The 23608-nt window shown below is 43.5% G+C and overlaps 2 protein-coding genes across 2 annotated transcripts in view; one reads left to right on the top strand and one right to left on the bottom strand.

Moving 5' to 3' along the window:
* Positions 1-11135, bottom strand: part of HLTF (helicase like transcription factor) — a 179417-nt gene extending 168282 nt beyond the window's left edge. The window contains exon 1 of the mRNA XM_056850392.1: positions 10958-11135. Coding sequence (XP_056706370.1) covers positions 10958-11135 — 178 coding nt within the window. The remainder of the gene's footprint in view (positions 1-10957) is intronic.
* Positions 11136-11733: 598 nt separating this feature from the next.
* Positions 11734-20337, top strand: TM4SF4 (transmembrane 4 L six family member 4). The gene is made up of 5 exons (XM_056850169.1): positions 11734-12132; positions 13396-13485; positions 15551-15687; positions 17064-17253; positions 20320-20337. Exons 1-5 carry the CDS (start codon positions 11962-11964, stop codon positions 20335-20337), a joined length of 606 nt encoding a protein of 201 aa, XP_056706147.1. The 5' UTR covers positions 11734-11961.
* The last annotated feature ends 3271 nt before the right edge of the window (positions 20338-23608 follow it).

Here is a 23608-nt window from a genome sequence, read left to right as displayed (position 1 = left end):
GAGGAACAGACTACAGTCTGATTCCATTTATAAAAGTGCCCTTCCTTCCATTATACTAGAGCTTCATTCTCTTTATAGAAATGCCCTCCTGAATAATTATGTTTTACAATTCCCAGTGTTTAACAAATTGCAATTAGTTATGATGTCTAAATCGGGGGCGGGGGAGATAGGAATTTGTTTTTGCTAGGATTTCAAACCTGGATTAAATTTCCGTTTGATACCTTGGTTTGTAAACAGGAAACAATTTGTCATTTGATCCCATTTGGATGCCTCAATATATTGGGGTATGTCAAACCGGGACCAAACCAACCTGGATGCACCTCCATGCTGTGAAAAAAGATTCACTAAAGGGTGCTCCAGGGTGCAGAGTGGTAAGCTGCAGTATTGCAGTCCAAGCTCTGCTCACGACCTGAGTTTGATCCTGGCGGAAGTTGGTTTAAGGTAGCCGGCTCAAGGTTGATTCAGCCTTCCATCCTTCCGAGGTTGGTAAAATGAGTACCTAGTTTGCTGGGGATAAAGTATAGACAACAGAGGAAGGCAGCACCAAACCACTCCGTAAATGGGAATGCTGTAGATGTAGTGTACCTTGATTTTAGTAAAGCCTTTGATAAAGTCCCCCATTATCTTCTTAAAACAAAGCTAGTAAAATGCGGGATGGTCACTGCTACTGTTAGGTGGATTGGTAACTGGTTGACCAACCGAATCCAAAGGGTGCTTATTAATGGCACAACTTCATCCTGGAGAGGAGTGACCAGTGGGGTACCACAGGGGTCTGTCTTGGGACCAGTACTATTTAATATTTTTTATAAATGAGTTGGATGATGGAATAGAGAGCATGCTAATCAAATTTGCAGATGACACCAAGTTAGGAGGGGTAGTTAATACCCTGGAAGGTAGGGTCAGAGTTCATAATGACCTCGATAGACTGGAGAGCTGGACCATAAGCAATAAATGGATTTCAATAGGGAGAAGTGTAAAGTACTTCACCTAGGCAGAAACAACATAAGGCACACAGGTACAGGATGGGAGAGAGTTGGCTTGACAACAGTACATGTGAAAGAGATCTGGGAATCTTAGTGGTCCACAAACTGAACATGAGTCAACAGTGTGATATGGCGGCTAAGGCGGCCAATGCAATTCTGGGCTGCATCAATAGGAGTATTGTGTCTAGATCAAGGGAAGTAATACTACCACTGTATTCTGCATTGGTCAGACCTCACTTGGAATACTGTGTCCAGTTTTGGGCTCCACAATTTAAGAAGGATGTTGACAAGTGTCCAGATGAGAGTGACCAGAATGGTCAAAGGTCTGGAATCCATGCCCTATGAGGAGAGACTTAGGGAGTTGGGTTTGTTTAGTTTGGAGAAGAGAAGGTTGAGGGGAGACATGATAGCTATGTTTAAATATTTGAAGGGATGTCATGTTGATGAGGGAACTAGCTTGTTCTCGGTTGCTCCAGAGATTAGGACACGGAGTAATGGATTTAAACTAATAGAAAAGCGATTCCACCTAAACATTAGGAAGAACTTTCTGATGGTGAGGGCTGTTCGATGGTGGAATGTGCTGCCTCGGAGGGTGGTGGAGTCCCCGTCTTTGGAGGTCTTTAAGCAGAGGCTAGATGGCCATCTGTCGGGAGTGCTTTGATTGTGGGATCCTGCATGGCGGGTGGAGGGTTGGGGTCACTGGGGATGTGGGGGGAGGTAGTTGTTAGTTTCCTGCATTGTGCAGGGGGTTGGACTAGATGACCCTGGTGGTCCCTTCCAACTCTATGAGTCTATGTAAACAGTCTGCCTAGTAAATGTCGTGATGTGACATCACCCCAGGGGTCAGTAATGACCCGTTTCTTGCACAGGGGACAACCTTTACCTTTAAGGGGTAGTACCTGCAGGTCAACTGTCAAAGCCCAAGAGAAGCCAGATGCATTTTGTCAGTTGCAATTCCAGCACACACAGGTCTACTTTGTCCACTGAAATATGTAAGAAAGCTACTTCAGGGAGGTGCTTCAGAGGTTGTGGTAGCAAGATGGGATACACAGACCTCTGGGAAAGAAGCACACATGTAGAAGTAAACTAGCAATTTCTGCTGCAACCAAAGAGACGTCACTTATTTTTTAAAAACCATTTGTATTTTGGAGAGGGGGAATTTTTGCTGCAGAAACTATTGGCAAAGCTCCAAAAAATCACATTCTTTAGGACTGCCTCCACTTTACTAACAGAACTTCTCCTGATCTTTTAGTTACAGAGGCGTTTAGTCCCTTGCAGAGCAAACTAAACAGGAGTCGTGCAGCACCTTAACAAACTAGCACAAAAATGTTCTAGTATAAACTTTTGTGGATCAGAGGCAACGACTAGCCTAGGTTTGGAGTCTTTAACCCCTGCAGCTTTTCCAAAGCATTGCGATGCAGAAAAAGCATTAGTTTGATTTCTATTCGTTGTCTAACAAAACGACGGGGTGGGGGGACGGGGGATAGCACTACAGCTGCAAAATGTAAGGTAAGAAACGGCTTATCTTTGATGCAGGAAGAAATTAGTAGAGAGAACAGCTTTTTCTTATGACTCTTGCAATAGATTTTATTGCAGAAAGCTTTCACCGTCAGAGTTCATTGGTTCTTGTAGGTTATCCGGGCTGTGTGACCCTGGTCTTTATATTTTCTTTCCTGACGTTTCGCCAGCAGCTGTGGCAGGCATCTTCAGAGGAGTAACACTGAAGGACAGTGTCTCTCAGTGTCAAGTGTGTAGGAAGAGTAATATATAGTAAGGGGCTTGGGTTTGAGCTGAGTCATTGTCCTGCAAAGTATCTTGATACTTACAGGACAATGATTTGCACATTACCTTTAATACTTTGCAGGACAATCTTGATACTTACAGGACAATGATTTGCACATTACCTTTAATACTTTGCAGGACAATGATTCAGCTCAAACCCAACCCCCTTCTGACTATATATTACTCTTCCTACACACTTGACACTGAGAGACACTGTCCTTGAGTGTTACTCCTCTGAAGATGCCTGCCACAGCTGCTGGCGAAACATCAGGAAAGAAAATACCAAGACCACGGTCACACAGCCCGGATAACCTACAAGAACCAAAGATTTTATTGCTTTTCTTGCTAGATCAGACATTACAATGATCAGGTTTCAGTTCCTTCCTGAGCTTTGCGTCCCTTCCGACTCACACCTGCCGTCCCTTTCAGAGTCGCTTTCCCCGCAGATACAGGGGGTGGGGAGAGACAGAAAAAGGTCACAGCCGCGCACGGTTTTTCTTTGCAAGGTCTCGATTGCAGCGTCCTCCCGGGCTGCAGCAGAAAGGTCTCAACGCGCGTGCGCGCGGGCGGAGGTGGGTCCTTTCACGTTCCACCGAAACGCTGTCGACGAGCACGCGGCTCTGGCAGGCCGCGCAGGCGCAAAGGCCACGAGACGTGCGCTGGGAGTTCCTTGTGCCGTTCCGGGAACACGGAACTGTCCGGGCAGGTCCCGGTTGGCACGTTGCGCGGCGCGCTCCGTCTCCTGCTCTACGCTCTCTTGGCAGCGTTAATTGCCCGGCCAGCCTTGGTCGAAAAGCTTCTTAACACCATCTTATTGTCATTTTAAGCAGGTCTGCTCAAAATCTTACTCAGATCTCTGCAGTAGGGCGTATTTCCTAATGGAGGAAATGTGGGTGCCCATAGAATTGGACCCCCTGATGCAAACTTCACCAAACTTGGGGGCTCCTCTGAGGAGAGTGGCCATGCTTAAAATTTGGTGCCTCTACCTAAAAAATCTGCCCCCCCAAAAAAGAGCCCAGAAAAGACCTTTCAGTGATTTTATTGCGTGTGAAATTAGGAGGTGCGGAATTAGGAGAAAGTCCGCCCTACCTTTCGCGCGACGCAGCCTCCTTGGCTGCAGCCTGAACCGAGCAGCAGCTGTGGTTTCTCAGGAGAGCAGGCGGAAGAGGGCAAGGAGCAGAGTTCGGTTCTTCTGACGTGTTTCCCAGTATCAGAAATCGGAGTTTGAGATGTAGATCATGAGTGGTCCCTTTGATCAACCTGCCTCTTTATTAATGGGCGCAGCGATTCGCTTAAACTTGCGATATTCATTCGATTTCTATCTCTTCCCAAGCAAGTCAGGCTCAGAGCAGCCAGCAATATTCTATCTCATGAAATAGCCACCTGCAAAACAGTGTAACAATATTAAAACCAGTAGTAGAAAAGGGCAAGAGTCCAGTAGCACCATAAAGACTAACAAAAATATTTTCTGGTAGGGTAGGAGCTTATGAGTATCTGAAGAAGAGAGCTGTGGCTCACGAAAGCTCACACCCTGCCAGAAAATATTGTTGTGAGTCTTTAAGGTGCTACTGGACTCTGGCCCTTTTCTACTACTGCAGACAGACTAACACGGTCACCCACTGGGAATTATCTTAAAACCAGAAATGACAATACATCTAGAATAATTAAAGAGGGCACCATCAGTTCTCCCTGAACAAGATGGACAGTAGCAGCAATGGTCGAATGTAACAATGCAAGGGGACAGGGCAGAAATAACCAGCAGGGGATCATTTCCTGAGAGGGTCCAGCCAGGAAGCCAGCTGATATACAACCATAGCTGCCCTCAACCATAGGCCTGGTGGAACATCTCTGTCTTATAGGCCCTACAGAACTGAGTCAAATCTCTCACTCAAGAGAGAGTTCCACCCATCTGGCCAAAAAAGACTTGACTCTGGTTGAGGACAGCCAGATATGTCTTGGGCCAGGGATCACCAGCCGGTTGGTTCCAGATGAGCGCAGCGTTCTTTGAGGGGCATAATGGGAGAGGCGGTCCTGTAGGTGCAATGGTCCCAGACTATTTAGAGCAACGAAGGTCAATACCAAAACCTTGAATCTGATAGTGGGAATAAAATAACTTCACTTAGCGCAATAAGAGTGCAAGGAGCAGTTATAGCACTTGTGCAAGGAAGTGCATGCTGCCTATTGTGCTTATGGATTTCTTTCATGGGATCCAGCTGGTTGCTTCTATGTTATGTGTGTTAAGTGCCGTCAAGTCGCTTCCGACTCATGGTGACCCTATGAATGAAAGTCCTCCAAAATGTCCTATCTTTGACAGCCTTGCTCAGATCTTGCAAATTGAAGGCTGTGGCTTCCTTTATTGAGTCCATCCATCTCTTGTTGGGTCTTCCTCTTTTCCTGCTGCCCTCAACTTTTCCTATCATGACGGTCTTTTCCAGTGACTCTTGTCGTCTCATAACGTGACCAAAATACGACAGCCTCAGTTTAGTCATTTTAGCTTCTGGGGTCAGTTCAGGCTTGATTTGATCTATAACCCACTGATTTGTTTTTTTGGCAGTCCACGGAATCCGTAACACTCTCCTCCAACACCACATTTCAAAGGAATCTATTTTCTTCCTATCAGCTTTCTTCACTGTCCAGCTTTCACACCCATACATAGTAATAGGGAATATGATGGCATGAATTAATCTAGTCTTGGTGGCCAGAGTCACATCCTTACACTTCAAAATCTTTTCTAGCTCCTTCATGGCTGTCCTTCCCAGTCTCAATCTCCTTCTAATTTCTTGGCTGCAGTCTCCCTTTTGGTTGATGGTGGAGCCAAGGAATAGAAAGTCTTGAACAATTTCAATTTCCTCATTGTCAACCTTAAAGTTGTGTAATTCTCCTGTAGTCATTACTTTTGTTTTCTTGATGTTCAGCTGTAGTCCTGCTTTGGCACTTTCTCTTTTAACTTTCAGCAATAGTTGTTTCAAATCTTCACTATTTTCTGCCAATAATGTAGTGTCATCAGCATATCTCAAATTATTAATGTTCCTCCCTCCAATTTTCACTCCACCTTCATCTAAATCTAATCCAGCTTTCCTAATTATATGTTCTGCATATAGATTGAAGAGATAGGGAGATAAAATACATCCTTGTCTGACACCTTTGCCAATTGGAAACCATTCCGTTTCTCCATATTCTGTTCTAACTGAGGCCTCTTGTCCAGAGTACAGGTTGCGCATCAAAACGATCAGATGTAGTGGCACACCCATTTCCTTTAAAACCAGCCATAGCTTTTCATGATCCACACAGTCAAAAGCTTTGCTGTAATCTATATTGAAATTATTTATTATGCTTCTATGTTGAAATTATTTTGGTCTTGTTTTTGGTTAATCTACATTCCTGTGTGGTTTGGGCCAGACTGGAGGAAGGCCTTGTCTGTTTTGAAAAATGAGCATTTATTGTTTTCCTTTAGCTTCTTTTAGTCCCTTTGTTCAATCTCCTAAGGTTTCTGGCTGCTTAGTTTGGATTTATAACCAAACATGATAGTATGGCTGTGTGTGTGTGTGAAGTAGTATACTATGTTCATCTTACAAGCTAATATACTATGTCCATCTTTTCTCTAATACACAGGCATGTAAATGCATGTGCATGAACAGTACAGCACCATGCAGGGCACAGCCTGCCTTATCACACTGTGCAACTAATAAGCCAAAGAAGAAAATAACATCTTAGCTCTTAAATCAGTGGAGGTCAGGCTGTTGCACAGTCAATGAATGTACCTTATAGTTGATGCAGAAGAGTCTTCAGAATTGAGCCCTGGAGAGGCCAATAGGAATGTTACCAAAATGTCCCTTTTCACCTGTAAAGGTATAGTTCACGAGTAGCTAAACAATAAGCTTTCAGCAAACTGTAACTCATTTTAAATAGGGTTTACAGGTGAAAAGGGACATTTTGGTAACATTCCTATTGGCCTCTCCAGATTAAACTGTTAATCTGGAAGCTGTATTGTGAAATAAAATGGACCAGACTGCCCTGTGGCAGAACCATTTGATTTTTTTTCCCTGAATGAAGCATTTCACAGAAAACTTGAGCTGAGGATTAAAAGGGGTGTAATGGAGCTGATGGGATAGAATATGGGAATAAATTATTTTAGGTGTAAATAACGTTCTTATAAATATGCCCAGAATTTCTGCGAAATTTAGTAGGGCAGATTAAAAAGATATTTCATGATATCCCCCTATATCCAAAAGTAACGTTATAGCATTAGAAAGTGATGGAATTTTATATTTACACTGATCTTCTAGTTCACCTGTAAATAACAAAGCCACGCATAGTGCAACATTGGAGGGAAAAGTGCTGAAAACACCTGTAATTGCACAATGGGTGTATAAACATTGGGACAGTGCAGTTATTCTAATGCTAACAGATCTTATCTTTATGCAAGGGCAGCTCGGTGTTTACAGCTGATGTTGATAATGACAATCTAACCAACAAAGAACAAAGTCTATCGCATCAAAGAGTACAGGTGGGTATACCTAAGCAGATAATATAAAAGTATTAAAAAATTAAGCCTTTGAGGAGGCAGGACAGGAGGGGATTAATTCATACTATTCCTTTTCTGTGAACAGGTATTTTCCTGGAAAGTAAATGTTTTAAAACTATGTGTGTAGAAAACAATCATATCAGGAAGATGTCTAGGTTAGGATCATTTTCTCAGTCCTGTTTTCATTTGTAAGAGTTTTTGACTCTGGGGGCCATGAAACATGGTCCTCTCAGTAACGTACCACATGTATACATCAACCCTATGTTTTCATGACAAGTGTAACACGTTATCTATGAACTTTAGCAAATGTCAAAGGTTAAAGAAGAGACTGTCAAAGTTGCCTCCATTTATCAGAATACAAAAAGGGGTTATTGGCTGGAGAACAGCATCACCCTAATGAGTTTGATGGTCTTGCTAAGATTGATAGTTGGAAAGAATTTCAGCAGAGCTGCTTGCAGAACTTTGCAAGAACTAAAGTCGCTAATGTAAATACAATTGCAATGAAGAAGTCTTGCTGAGAACCAAATGGACTAAGGTTGCAAACTATCGGCACTGTATGCAAAACTCATGCCGGCTGAACCCAATCAACTAGCACATCTTTTAATATGAAAAGTAGGCGTTGCCTTGTTTTAGCTTTGTGAACTGGCGTTAGATGCTCGGTAAAAGAGCATCGAGTAGAATGAAAGAACACACCATTGCCAGCATCCTGGAGGACGTTTGTTACTCAGCGTTTCCCCAGAATGAAAAACACAACAGCTGGCAGGGGAAAGAATGTTGAAATTCTGGACTGCATCCACATGATGAACACATGAAGCTGCCTTATACTAAATCAGACCCTTGGTGCACCAAAGTCAGTATTGTCTACTCAGACTGGCAGCGGCTCTCCAGGGTCTCAGGCAGAGGTCTTTCACATCACCTACTTGCCTAGTCCCTTTAACTGGAGATGCCGGGGATTGAACCTGGGACCTTCTGCATGCCAAGCAGATGCTCTACCACTGGTACTGCAAATGTAGAAGAAGAGGAGTTGTTGTTATTTTTGGTGTTGCTGTTGTTGTTGGTTTTTATATGTCAACTTTCTCTACCTTTTTTTTTAAGGAGAATCAAAGCGGCTTACAATCTCCTTCCCTTCCCCTCCCCACAACAGACACCTTGTGAGGTAGGTGGGGCTGAGAGAGCTCTAAGGGAGCTGTGACTAGCCCAAGGTCACCCAGCTGATTTCATGTGTAGGAATGGGGAATCAAACCCAGTTCTCCAGATTAGAGTCCACCATTCTTAAACCACTATACCAAACTGGCTAGAGACATTAGCAGTGGCAACGGAGCATCCATAATGTTATTCTCCACTTTTTCCTCAGTATCCCCTCATGCCTCCCACCTCCCTTCCGTGTGCTGCAGGAAAGTTTTTTGATAGCTTTTTAAAGATGCATAATAGCTATAATACTACAGTGTTATAGTGATATAGCAACTATGTAGTGGGCAAGATTTCTTTGAGCACAATCATTCTGGACAGATTGTACCAAAGCAGGTTTGGGACATGTTGCAGCAAACCAAGGGGAAACCTGGAAGGTGGATGGAATGCATGATGAACTTGTGTGGATGCTCTGTGGGTAAAATGCTCCCATTTTAGAAACAGGGTCATTGTGGAAGCAACCCTAAACACATTGGATGCAATGCAGTCCACGTTAGTCAGGACAAACTACTGCTGAAATCAATGGCACAATAGTTAGTCATGATTATGTCCCATGTTATTACATTAATTTGCATAGCCATAGCTAACAACTGAATTATGTTCATTGGCTTGAAAGTACAATGAAAGCAAAGTACTTTCTGTGGAAGGTCAATGGGGCTTACTTCCTTGCAAACGTATTTATGGCGGTTAAGCCAGGAAATGTTGCTAAGAATTATAACAAAAATCACTTTACAGTCAACATGATCCACAAATCAACAGATATAATAGGATGTGCTTTGCTACACTGGTTTTAATAGAGCTAAATAAACTCAAGATGAGGGACCTCTTGCTGTATGTCAAGCCAAATGTTTTCATAACTCAGACCTATATTAATTTCAGATTCAACAGCATTCTGAATTCTGGCAAAAGCAACCAACGATAAAAATGTTGCTTGCTAGCACCAAATATTAAAGTTAAAAATTTATGGACTGGACCACAATGAAGTGAAACAGTGCATCATGTACCTAGACTGGTTGCAAGCCTGTCTTCTAGATCAATTTCATCTGGAGCTGGCCAATACCTTTTATTGCGTTAAATAAAACATACAGGTATTCTGCCAGTCCTGCCCACCTGGATAGGGCCTAGGTTTGTACAAGGTTGGTTAGCTTACCATCCGTTCAGAAGTTGCAGAAATTTGATGACATCAAAGACTACCAGCGAATAAACAGAATTAGAAAAGATATTGCGGATTACAAATTTAATTTGAGGATTACAAATTGAATAATACTGGGTTGTAAACCTGTGGATTACAAATTGGGAAAAAGTAAACTAACTATGTGGATTATAAATCAAATAATTTTGGGCTATAAACTCACAGATTACAAAAGGACTTGGTCGTCATGAAATATCAAACCAACGTATGGATTACAAAATAAACGTAAAGAATAAGAAATGAACAGGGGAGATAACTGAAGATAACTTGGGCAATAATAAATAAATGTAGAATGTAGTATATTACGATGATAGTCTTAGTCAATATAAATGAGAAAAAGAAGAGTTTGGTCAAATTTTATTGGAAGTTTATTAACATGAATATCAATAAGTAAAGCTTTTTATAAAGAGTACTCTGAAAGGTACTTTTGAGATTGAGTAAATGGTGTTGAATAGAATAACATGTAATCATGTAATCATGGTGGAAAGCAATTAATTATGAATAATGGGGCTTCTAGAACACTGAAGATGGGGTTCTTATGAGTTAGTGATGTATACCCCCTTGTTTCCCTTTTTCTTCCCTTTTTCTTTTTTCTGTATCCTTAAAACCTTTAATAAAAAATAATTAAAAAACAAAAACAAAAGAAGTTGCAGAAATTACCACGATTAGAGTGGGAACAATCACACTTCTGGCCCCGTGTGGCAAAAGTCAATGACTCTGAAGGAGGAATATTACATACTGATCTGAAATCATAGCCAAACTGATGCTCTAACCATGCATTTCTGAAGGGTGGGGGGAAGCTCCTTAGGAGCCGGTGTGACCCAGCTCCTGCATAGGTGCCACCTTATCACGGAAGGTGAACCTATGCCCTTCTGGGGACAAACATGCCTACATCGGGGAGACACAGAGCTGCGCCAGCCCCAGCTGCCAGCGCAGCCATGCCAGCAGGGAATTCCTGGAAGGGGACATTCCCAGGGTGTTCCAAGGGGGTGGAGCTGACGTTAGTCAGCTTCCAAACCCCTTTCACCTTGGGAATGCCCCCTTGAGCTGCGGCATTGCTATGCCACCTTTTTTGGTGATGTAGCCTCGCTAAACACTATGAGGGCTCTCCCCCTATTTTATTTTTTAAATGCCTGTTATTTTCTTTCGCCACTCCTGGCCGCTGCCAGGAATGAGCTGCCCGTGTGTAGTAGAAGTAGAATGTAGCAACAGATCAAGTATCTGGAGTCTGGACTGACGTTTGAGGGGGAGGGTTTGCTGATCTGCAAATGTGTTGCCTCTACAAACCTGCTGATTTGTTTTCCAAAGAGTCAGGGGACATCTTCTTAGGCTTTGCATTAGGGATGTTAACCTTTGAAAAAAGTTCTTCCAACAACACATGATGGGGACAGACTTGTGTATTACATGGGATGCGATTTAAAGGGAGCAAAGGCCTTGGAACAAGGGTGATGGTGAATCTCCCCATGTCTAATGCTCTTACCCCACAATCCATCCAGTCAGGTAATTATCACCCTGTTGCACTGTAATACCAGCATTGAACCACGTTGAAGAGAAAGCTGCTGTTGGACGGTGAAATAATAATGGCCAATTAACCTTTGCTTGAGTACAGTTTATTAAAACAGTCCGTGACCAGTAAAAACCTTTGCCTGAGTTTTCCATATGTTATCCAAAAACAGTTCATTATTTGATTCATTGCTGTTATCTTATTACTTTCAAAACAGCATAGATTAAGAAATGAGTATTGCTGTGCTCACCCACACATGCTTATTGGGGGACTCCCTGAGTAAATGACCAGGGCTGGGTAAATCAGTGACACCCTGCCTAATGATTTACTTTCATTTACGTGATGGTTAAGAATTTGGGGTGGGGGGGTCAATGCAGAGATAAAGCTTCTATACTGATGAAAGAAATAATTCAGCGCTGGGAAGGGTGTTTTCCAATAAGCCAGTTCTAAACTTCTGACTGTCTTGTCCATGCTGGTAGAACATTAACAGAGCTCACTAGTTGTCATGGTAAAATTAGAGGATGCTGGGAACATAATTTCATTGGGGTGGCGGAAGAGATGTGGGAAAATGAGATCATCACAGTGGAAGCTTATAAATAATCAGACCACCAGATTGCTAGCAGACAGCAAACTCTGTTAAAGGAACCACCCCAAGGTTGAACCCAAACACCAAGTGGATTGGGATAAAATATAACAAGACACTCTTGATTAAGACACTAGAAGGATTCTGGGGAAAGTTTTCCAATATATTTTTTCTTAGCGGAGTTTACAATATTGTTTTGGGAAAATGTGTTGTGGAGGGTGTGCTAAGTGCCTTGGAGTTACTCTCATTCCTCTGGCTGTGCTTTGTACCCTTGCCAATATTCTGCTGTTTTTCCCTGGAGGAAATGTTGAAACCAGTGACCATATTTCTGAAGAAGTCTGGTACTTTGGAGGAATCTTGGGTTCAGGTGTACTGGTGAGTAGATCCATATAATGTTCTCATTTTTATTGTTATCTTGAGCAGAAATGTTGATGTTGCAGAAAACTAACTCTAGTACAATTTATGAAAGAAATGTAGATTGCCAATTTATTCAATACATACAATGAAAATTCAAAACCAACATAACTGCAAAATCTCTTGTTAAATAAAAAGGTCTAATATATTAAAAAACATATGTTTCGATGTGATCCTCTGCATGTTTACTCAAAAGCAACTTCCACTGTTTTCAGTGGGGCTTACTCTTTAGTAAGTGTTGTAATGTAGTGTTGGAGGAGAGTGTTATGGATTCTGTGGACTGCCCCCCCCCAAAAAAAAAATCAGTGGGTTACAGATCAAATCAAGCCTGAACTGACCCTAGAAGCTAAAATGACTAAACTGAGGTTATCGTATTTTGGTCACATTATGAGAAAGCAAGAGTCACTGGAAAAGTCAGTCATGCTAGGAAAAATTGAGGGCAGCAGGAAAAGAGGAAGATCCAACAAGAGATGGATTGACTCAATAAAGGAAGCCACAGCCCTCAGTTTGCAAGACCTGAGCAAGGCTGTCAAAGATAGGACGTTTTGGAGGACATTGATTCATAGGGTCACCATATGAGTCGAAAGCGACTTGACGGCACTTAACACACACACACACACACACACACATACAAGTGTTATAAGGATTGCAGCTAATTCTGGATTGCCTTTGATGGGTAAGAATTAGGTTTACTAGCCTCCAGGTGGTTTCTGGAGTTCTCCTGGAGTAATCACTGATCTCCAGACAACAGATCAGTTCCCTTGGAGAAAATTGCAACTTCAAAATTGCAACTCTGGTATTCCATTGAGTTGAGGAGAAATGGAAGTCTCTTCCCATGCACTGCCTCCAAATCACCAGGAAATTCCCAAACCAGAGTTGGCAACCCTGAATTAAGAATATAAAAAATGCCTTGCTGAATCAGACCATCATCCTTTTAGTCCAGTATTTTGTTTCCCAAGGCAGTCAAGCAGTTGCCTCTGGAAGCTCCAGTAAAAGACAGGTCAACCTTGCCTCTTTTATATACTAGCTCACAGACAGAAGTTACCTTTTTAAATTTGGAAATGTCCTACCATGCTAACTTTAAATATATATATATACTTAGCATTGCATCCTCAGTGATCCAGTTGTTTACTCCAGAGCATACCTACTGATCCAAACCATATTAAAGCCAGCTGCGTGGAGAATGATCCAGTCTCATCAGAGTACATATTCTGTTGTCCTCAGATGGTGTTTCCCGCCTTGGTCTTTTTTGGGCTTAAAAACAATGACTGCTGTGGATGCTGTGGAAATGAAAGCTGTGGGAAGAGGTTTGCGGTAAGTCCAGGAAACATTTCCGGCGGACATGAGTATGCATCTCATTGCCACCCAGTTTTTCACAACACCCAAATAACTTTGATACTTAGGTGGCATCTGACCTGAGAAAAGCCCCAGGTTTGCAGAAAAATTTGAAATTAAAAAGAAAATACATTGGGGGTTAACCCTCCCCAAATAACAGAAGCAGTTCCTGTAGCTTTAAGAAACAAATGCCCTCTGTGGCTGTTGCTGCTAGGGAACAAAAGTAGTGCCATCATTCAAGCCTTGGTTTCTGTTATTAAAATGCTGACTGAGGGGCAGGATCCTCTCCAGAGCTGTTTTGGCCTTTGAGGAATGATTCATTGGGGCCAGGCTCACCAGCAACCATGGGCAACTTGATCCCACTCGACTTGAGTGACTCATCTAGGCCTGGCTGCTTGCTCCTGTTCAATGGCAGCCATGCTACAAAAACCAGTGGGGTGTAGTCATTACAGTTTCAGACTAGGATCTGGGAGATCCAGATTTGAATCCCCTCTCTGCTGTGGAAACTCACTGAGTGACAGTGGGCAAATCACACACACTCAGCCTAACCTTCCTCCCAGTATTGTTGTGAGGATAAAATGGAGGAAGATTGAATGATGTAAGCTGCTTCGGGTCCTCATTGTGGAGAATGGTGGCCTATAAATTAAGTAAATAATAATAAATATGGCTGAAGATGGGGGCCAGATAAAAGATAGGCTGGTTTGAGGGTGGGAAGGGGAGAAGGAAGCAAGGAAATGTGGGGATATCGGAGCTACCAGGAACAGGGAAAGAGGAAATTGTGGGGAGGGAATAGTGTGGGAAGGGGGGTACAGGGGGATGTGAGATGTCCCCGCAAGTACTTACAGGTTCCCCATAGCACAGCTGGGCTTGGATCAGACTGGTGTCCAGCACCATGCAAATGAGCCCAGCCCAGAGCGGTGGCCAACACCACAAAACAGAGTTTTCCCATGGACAAACTGCAAGCAGGAAGGAAGGAGGGAAAACTACAGACAGAGGAGCCGATAGAAATAGGTTGCCTGGGTGGGTAGGAAGGAGAGAAGGAAGCAAGAAGAGGGGAGACGATATGGAAGCTTTCAGGGAAGGAACAGAGAAAACAGTGGTGGAGGTGGAAATGATATTCCTCACCACAAGTCCTTGCAGGTCCCCCACTTGTTGTCTTCTAAGTTTTTGATTGAGTTTTAACCCAGCTCTATCACTGTAATATAAGGTCTCACTGCGTTGTTCTCCCATCTAGTAATATTGTTTGATTGCCTGTATTAGTGCTTTCTCTAATTTTTGTTGGTTCTATGTATTGTACTGTATTGCTTTTAGTTGTAAACAGTCTTGAGTCGCAGTGAGAATGGTGGACTAAAAATGAAGTAAAATGAAGTAAATAGGTAAAAATATAAATATAAACTGGCCATTCAGCTTACAGACTGATAGAACACCCACCCCATTGTTTGCAGGCTGGCCTGGCAACAGGGGTGGCTCAACGAGGGGTGCCACCCCAGGCTGCCACCCCAGCTGCCCACATCCTCCCTTCCCCCCCTGCCCAGACAAAAAGCTGGAGCTGATGACGCTCCTTCCCTCTTTGTTCCCCAGACATCTTTAAACAGAGCACGGCTAGGACAGTCCATAGGCCTTCCTAAACTCTAGTTTGTCATGCTGGAGTTAAAGGCACCTTGGGGAATGAGGAAGAAAGGAGCATTAGGTGCTTAAGCTGCTTGTTGTGGTGGTAGAAGGATGGGGGCAAGGCAGTGTCGGTAGTGGATGCAGCCACTTTCCCAAATCCACTGACCAAGGCCACTGCCTCAGCTAACTACATTGTAGAGCCAACCATGCCTGGGAACAGAAGAACTTCTTTCTCTTTGTAATTGTCAAGATTCTGCTCATACTAATGAGACGGGTTAGGAAAGTTCACTGAGTGTGTATAGAGCTCATGACCACATCACTTTGTCATATCTTGTTTGTGAGCCATAGGAACAGACTAGCTGCAAATTGCCTGCTGGATGGTTTGGTTGGGGTAAACTTTGACTCATCTCTCCATGTCTCCTCTTTCTGGCAGATGTTTACTTCTGTAATATTTGCAGCAGTGGGAGTTTTGGGAGCTGGGTACAGCTTTATTGTGTCAGCTATTGCTATGCACAAAGGTCCTAAGTGTTCTATGCTCGATGGAACATGGGGCTATCCATTTGAAAATGGGTAAGTTGATTATCTTCTTTCACTGAACTACATCACAACATAGTAGAAGAAGGGTAAGTGGAATTGCTATAAGGAAGAAGTTGCTATACTTCTGAAGCTTGATGCTTACCAAACCTGGTGGACCACTGGATCACTTCCACCCATTAGAATGTAACAAAGGTGTACATGCTCCATCTAGGAATGGACATCTACTGTTCTGGTTGGCAACTGCAGAAAATCCATCCTTGTATCTGGCAGTCTCTGAGAACAAAGTCAGTTGCAGTTAACAGATCACTGTCATAAATATGTGTTATCTTGTTAATTTGAACATTATCTCATTCCCCAAGGTTCATTCCACATAAAGAATGCAAGGTCTGGCAAATTCATAGACCATTCCTTCCTTCCTCATCTGCCTGTCATAGTTTCAATAACTTATAAGCAAAAAAAGAAAAAAATGCCCCCAATAACGCTGTATTAATACTTTTATATTTTGTTTCATTCCTTTAATTTTGCCTCTAGAGAGTCCGTATCTGTCACAAATGCAACCAGCAACTTAGATGGGTTAGATTTATGGCCCATTTACATTTTGGGATAGGATTTACTTCTAGGGTTACTTGCTGACCATGATACTATACCTTTAATAGCAGTCTGAAACTAGTAAATGAATCAGGTGATTTCCCCCTCTTTTCTGTTCCTCTCCACGATAGAAAAAGCTTCACCTTGTTACTTTCTTTGAATCATGCTGCTGTTAAGGACATGGGAGCAACAGAGCAACATGTGTGTGTGTGTGTGGCAACTTATTCACTTCACACTTTAGCACTTAATTAGTATCATACTGAGAACTTGCAAATAATTTCCCCATGTTTATTTTTCCTTATATGGCAAATAGCAGTTTAGGGGAGCACAATGCAGGGAGAAAGGGGTTAAACCTCTTCTTTCCCAGTGCTAATGACCCAATCTGGCCCCCACCCCAAAGAAGATGTGTCATAGGCCCTGTTAGTCAGGATGTGGGACAAAAAGCAATAGGATGTGGCTTCAGCTGTGGTTTAAGTTGTTCTTTGGACTGCTCTGGAGCCACAAAGCCCTTATCTTCTGTTTTGATAATGATGCCTGTTATCTGACTGGCTAAAGGGCATTGATGGGCACAGGAAGGATGGAGAATTGCAGCCCTTTCCTCAACTTGACTGATTCCGCTCTTCCCCCTGCAATCTCAGTATCTGCTGACAGAAGCAGTTTGCCTCTTCATGTCAATGTTCAAGATCTCTGCCACAGAATTCAATAGTAACCACTGAGAACCAGGCCTGCCCTAATAGCATAAGCCTGCCTGAGGTTGTTCCTTGGTCACAGTGGTGTGTGTGTGTATTCATTCACCTTTGTCTTTTTTCTTCGGGGTGCAGGAATTATCTGGGGAACCAGTCTCTTTGGTATGACTGCCAGTCCCCTAAGTCAGTCGTGCCCTGGAATTTGACTCTCTTCTCCTTGCTGCTGATAATGAGCGGAGCTCAGGTGGTGCTGTGTTCTATTCAGGCTGTCAACGGGCTCCTTGGAACGCTCTGCGGGGACTGTAAATGTTGCGGGTGCTGCGGGGTAAGGCCCCTCGTGTGATCGCATCCTGTTAGATGTACTCCTGCTGCCCTCTGACTGTGGTGACTGGCATAACATCTTCTTACTGTATATTTAAATGGCCTTGGAATACCAAAAATAAATAAATAAAAATAGAACACACAAGCCATCCTCCAGTCTCAAATGGACAGTAAAATGCGAAGCTACTTGGTTAATGATGTATGGATAGGATATGGGCAGAGTTACACATTATGCTGCCCTCCAAGGCACAACCAGCATTTCTAGTCACATCTCATAAACTATGAGGTTTATACTAAACTTCTAGACAGGTTCAAAAAAATCGAGGAATCTAAGGCCTAGTGGTCAGGGAAACACAGTTTATGTGCATATTGCCCATTCAAGGGCTGTGTGTTATCAAACTGGCCTAAGGGAAACGGGAGGTTCTCCCTGGTAGTAAAACTATCACAGACTATACGAGGTATGGCTGCATGACTGCATAATGTCCAGGTTCTGAACTACGACCTACATTAGAGATCATCAATCAGATCTTCTGTAACTTTAAAAAGCAGCCACCGGGGGGGGGGGGGGAGCTGATTGGGAATGAGGCCGTGCTACCAGGACAGGGAGGGGAAGACTAAGCCTTCCTTTGACACCATTTTCTTGACAGAAATCTTGCTCCCCCTTCCCCAATGTCTAGTGGACCCAGGATGGAAGAGAGAAGTGCATTATGGGGAAATTTATGTATAGTATGGTCATCAGGACATGTTTCCCCATCAATACAAATGCTGGTACTCCAGGGCCATTTCAGCTCAGGAAAACAGTATTGGAGGGCCAGGAGCTAATCTCTTTGTGTGCCATGTCCCATTCTAAATTGGAAAAACCAAACCAAACAACACCAGGCTATGAAAACTTCACAATATATAGATAGGAATGTTCATAGAAACAATATAAGGGTCTAGCGTACCTATAACGAATGGCACAGAATAGACGCAAATGCCCCAACCCAACCCCACAAGAGAGATAAAGTAGAATCAAGTCCAACAATATAAGGGTCTAGCGTACCTATAACGAATGGCACAGAATAGACGCAAATGCCCCAACCCAACCCCACAAGAGAGGTAAAGTAGAATCAAGTCCAACAATATAAGGGTCTAGCGTACCTATAACGAATGGCACAGAATAGACGCAAATGCCCCAACCCAACCCCACAAGAGAGATAAAGTAGAATCAAGTCCAACAGATACGTAATAAACACTGTGGTAAAGTATCTTCTGCAGAGGGTAATTGCCAAAATGGTCAGGTAAGTGTCTCTTATGCTGAGAGTGATGTTATAGAAGCTGACTCAGAGAGAGTTTGAAAGCAATATGAAGGAAGCGTGAAAGAAAAGACAACGATACACAATGGCTTTACGGGGATCAAGTGGCTGATGAAGCCACTGGTGCAAACAGAACTTAATCTTCTATCCGGAATGTCCATCTCCCTTGATCTACCTTGGATATAGCCGGTTGTCTGCTGAAAAGAACACTTACCTGACCATTTTGGCGATTATCCTCTGCAGAAGATACTTCACCACGGAGTTTATTACATATCTGTTGGAACTGATTCTTCTTTACCTCTCTTGTGGGGTTGGGTTGGCGCATTTGCGTATATTCTGTGTCATTCGTTCTAGGTACGCTAGACCCTTATATTGTTTCTATGAACATTCCTATCTATATATAAATTTGTGAAGTTTTCATAGCCTGGTGTCGTTTTGTTTGGTTTTTGCATCATTGTATATGACACTATTTTTTTGTTCCAATCTAAATTGGGCCTGTGTGTGTCTGGGATCAGGCCCTCTCAGAAGTCCAGTGAGTCCTGTGCCACTTCCAACTTTTGAGATCGCTAGCCAAAAACGATAACACACAATATGCATAAAAACAAGTTGCAAAATATATCAAATGCTTTAAAAGTGTCTACATTTTAGGTCCCCTTTGAGTGAGCCCCAGGGGGAGAAGCCAGGTCTCTGATTACAGCAGGAAACCTCCTGGCTCTGGCTTCCTGCTGCTGCCCACTGCGGCAGCAAGAGATAAATAGTGGGGAAGTTGACATTCCATAGTTTGGTGGAATCCTAGACAGTCACACCAATGCACTGGTGCCACCTCCAGGTTTGCACTGGAAGTGGCAATGCAGCAAAGCTGGGACATAACTTTGAATGTCCCATCTCCTAAAACTTCTGCTGGTTGCCAGCACTTGACTGCAAACCATAGGCCCAGGCCACATTCTGATTGGCCCTGACAAGTTTGCAATCAGGAACTCTCAGAACACGACTGTAGAAAGTCCACCTGGGTGACATATGTAGGGTTGCCAACCTCCAGGTAGATCCAGGTTGCCAACCTCCAGATCACCCGCTATTACAACTGATCTCCAGGTGACAGAAATCAATTCCCCTGGAGAAAATGGCCACTTTGGCAATTGTACTCTATGGCATTGAAGTCCCTCCCCTCCCCAAACCCCACCCTCCTTAGGCGCCACCCCAAAAACCTCCCACCAGTGGCAAAGAGGGACCTGGCAACCCTAGACAGATGGCCTTTGTAACATGTGAATTGTCCCCAATTTTCATAGTTCATACTGTGCCCTATGCAAGAAAAGTGGGACCATGGCTGTGTGTTAGAGCATCTGTTTTGCATGTAGACGTTTTCAGGTTCAATCCCCAGTGCTTCAAGTTAAAAGGATCAGGTAGTAAATGATGTAGAAAAGAGCAAAAGCCCAGTAGCACCTTAAAGACTAACCAAATTTCTGGCAGGATATGACCTTTGTGGGCCGCAGCTCACTTCTTCAGATACTTCAGATACTCAGATACGCAGCTCACTTCTTCAGGTAGTAAATGATGTGAAAGATTTCTGCCTGAGAATCCCTCATAGCAAGATGCGAAAAACCTGAGTGATTTCTCCTAACACTGAAAGACTAAACAGTGTAGAAATAGAAAGGCTGGCTGAGATGCGTTAATTTTAGGTGCTGAAGAGTGTCCTGACATTAAAACTTATCTGACAGCTTTTCTCTAGAAGTAATAAAAATATAATCAAACAATAATAATTCTCTCTTTTCTTTTAGGGCGATGGAGCTGTTTAAAGCATGCAGAGATTGCAGAGAACGCCTCTTACGACGTAGAGAATACTCTTTTAGGTTCAAATGCCTTTTACATACCAAACCATTCTAGAATGAGGGGCATTTTCCTCTTTGCCCTGACTGTCTTTCTCCTCTTATTGAAAGTTCTCATTTTCCAATGAACTCAGCAGCTCTTTTGTCTATAGCATATTTATTTTTATAATGAATTGTTCAGAAATACCCATGCTACCTTTCCTCACCAAATCACCTGTTTTGAACTGAGGGAAGATGGCTAATATATTTTTCCTGATTGCGGGGCCTGAACCCAGTTACAGATTGATTCTGAAATTGGCTTCACCTGCATATTCTTTGTTTCCTTTTTTCCGGACACGGCTCTCAGAAGCAGCCATCCCTTTTCCTGACAATCTCCCTTCCTCCAGGTCAGGGCTGCTCACCTGCAATACATGATGAAAGCAGCCAGGTTTAGTACGACATGTTGACCTAGCCATCCCAAAGCTACAAAAGAAGGCTGCCTTGGTGGAAGATTTCCCAGTGGCAGCCCTCACCCAACACCACTACTCGGTAGGGCCGTGGGTAGGGTTGCCAACCTCCAGGTACTAATTGGAGATCTCCTGCTATTACAACTGATCTCCAGCCGATACAGACCAGTTCACCTGGAGAAAATGGCTGCTTTGGCTATTGGACACTATGGCATTGAAGTCCCTCCCCTTCCCAAACCCTGCCCTCCTCAGGCTCCGCCCCCAAAACCTCCTGCCGGTAGCAAAGAGGGACCTGGCAACCCTAGCCGTAGGGGAGGGGAGCAGAAAATCACCATTGTGGCAATGGCAGGATGTCATTTCTGGGGAGAACCTGAAAGTGACGTCACGTTATTGGTGAGACCCTCTAGGAATTACTGAAAGCTCCAGAATCGTTAGCATGAAGGCAGGCATTGTCACTGGACTCGTTCTGTCTGACTAGACCAGCCTGATTCAACCTATCTTCTCCAAAAAGAGCAAAAATTTAGATCTGTGTACTCCTAAGTTGACAGGGCTTGTGTACTTGATTGCTACCCATCATGGAGAACTTCAGTGTGGGCGGCTTTTGCTGTCAGAGAAGCAGAAAGGTACAGCTGATGACTTTCCTGGCACAGAGACAGGTGTGGAGTCCCCTTTGAACTCCAAAGGGTTGCAAGCGTAAGTCTGGCCCTGCTGCTATGCCTGCCATAAAGATTCTTGTGTTGCTTCATTTTCTTAGGCTGCCTTTCAAGACATAGTGTCGGGGGGAGGGGGGGAGATGGCAACCCAAGCTGGCAGTAAGAATTGAGAGGGCATCTGCTAAAACAGTAGCCTGCCTTTTTACCAAAAGATTATTGTATAAACACATTGTGCTAGAGAAAATTTGCAAATCATTAAAATGTTTGCTTTTTTGTAGAATTGTGTTATAAATGTTCTGTCTAAAGTTTTTCTTTAATTGACTAATATGTTATGGTTTTGTCCCTTATGGAAGCCCATGGAACCAAATCTGTGCATGTTTGTTTGGAAGTACACTTTACTGAGTGGGACATATTTTTTAACAGCGGAGCATACTGTTAGAGTGGGGTTGCTACCCTCCAGATGGCACCTGGAAACCTCCCGCTATTACAAACAATATCCAGGCAACCAAGATCAGTTCCCCAGAAGAAATGGCTGCTTTGGAGAATAGATTCTATGTCATTATACCCTGCTGAGTCTCTCCCCTCCCCCAAACCCTGCCCTCCCCAAGCTCCATCCCCCAAGTTTCCAGGTATTTCCCAACCCAGGCCTGGCAACCCTGATCCTCCTCAGTCTTCAGACATGATTGCAAAATGAGACCTTCAGGTACCTCTAAATTGGTTGCGGGCAGCAGCAGGGTGAAACCTTTGCCTCTGGGGTCCTCTTTGTAGTCCTTTTGGGGCATCTGGCTGTAAAGTTGCCAGCCTCCAGGTGGGACCTGGAGATCTCCTGGAATTACAACTGATCTCCAGACTACAGGGATCAGTTCCCCCTGATAAAATGGCTGATTTGGAGGGTCTATTCTATGGAATTCTGCCCTGCTGAAGAAAAAGAAGAGTTGGTTTTTATGCCCCACTTTTCCGTCTGTGTTTAAGGAGTCTCAAAGCAGCTTACAATCGCCTTCCCTTCCCCTCCCTACAACAGCCACCTTGTGAGGTAGGAGGGGCTAAGAAAGTTCTGAGAGAACTGTGACTAGTCCAAGGTCACCCAGTAGGCTTCACGTGGAGGAGTGGGGAAACATACCTGGTTCTCCAGATTAGAGTCCCTGCTCTTAACCACTACACCAAGCTAGCTCTCAGCTAGCTCAGAAACAGGATGCTGGATGTGATGGATCCCGCAAACCTCATGCTTTCACATATGCACTGTCACCTCATGTCCCCTTTATCCAGTGGCGCACAACTTAAAACACTTGCATAGACCAGAAGTGACCTTGATCAGAGTTACGTGGCCTGCACTGGAAAAGCCTATAACATCATTAGGCCATGCACCTCGAGTCCCAGAGTTTGGGACGCTGGGGACCTGGTAACAGTTAATCATCACAGTGCAAGGAATTCAGATTGGGTGCATCACAGCCAGAAGCTGGGCCAGAAAGGGGTAGAGATCAAGAACACGCACCCTCCGAACTTCCTATGAACAAGCAACTATGGCACCCATCAGTCAGGGAACAGTCTCCCTGTTAGTGATTGGATGGATGTTTAAGTACACTCATACACTCACCTTCCTAAATAGACATAAAAGGCCAGGTCACAAACACAACCCATGATTTCCATTCCTATAGTCCCAAGAATTTGCCAAGCAAAGTAAGCAGTTCTGACTCGATTCTGAGCCCACTCTTCCTAAATCATATCCCTTTTGTGTGCCTCACCTGGCAGCACTATTGAATGTTGCCTCACAGAAAACAAACTACAATGCAAATAATAGTTATCTGAGTGGGCTGGCAACCATCCCAAAACTTTGGGATAACCAGAAGTTCAGTGACATCAGAACAAGAGTGCCAGGCCCAGACCTTCAGATAGGCCCTTCTGATTTTCTGTTCTGGTATTTTAGAGTTTTAAAGTGGGTTTTCTATTTGAAGAACAGGATATAAGGATGAAAAGAGCAAGAGTCCAGTAGCACCTTAAAGACTAACAAAAATATTTTCTGGCAGGGTATGAGCTTTCGTGAGCCACAGCTCACTTCTTCAGATACAGCTAGAATGTGAATCCACCTGTCTTTAAGTAGAGGAGAGTGAATTCAGACAAGCATTAGTATGTAAATGTTAACAG

Source organism: Euleptes europaea, chromosome 5 (genome assembly GCF_029931775.1).
Source record: "Euleptes europaea isolate rEulEur1 chromosome 5, rEulEur1.hap1, whole genome shotgun sequence".
Lineage (NCBI taxonomy): Eukaryota > Metazoa > Chordata > Lepidosauria > Squamata > Sphaerodactylidae > Euleptes > Euleptes europaea.
Note: the sequence above shows the minus strand (reverse complement) of the source record. Positions and strands in the feature narration are given on the sequence as shown.

Bases quoted from the DNA above. Each gene is read 5' to 3' on its own strand.
- TM4SF4 (XM_056850169.1), top strand. From the start codon at position 11,962: ATGTGTTGTGGAGGGTGTGCTAAGTGCCTTGGAGTTACTCTCATTCCT. The intron at 13,486-15,550 runs GTAAGTCCAGGA...TCTTTCTGGCAG, and splicing joins GCTGTGGGAAGAGGTTTGCG to ATGTTTACTTCTGTAATATT. The intron at 15,688-17,063 runs GTAAGTTGATTA...TTCGGGGTGCAG, and splicing joins GGCTATCCATTTGAAAATGG to GAATTATCTGGGGAACCAGT.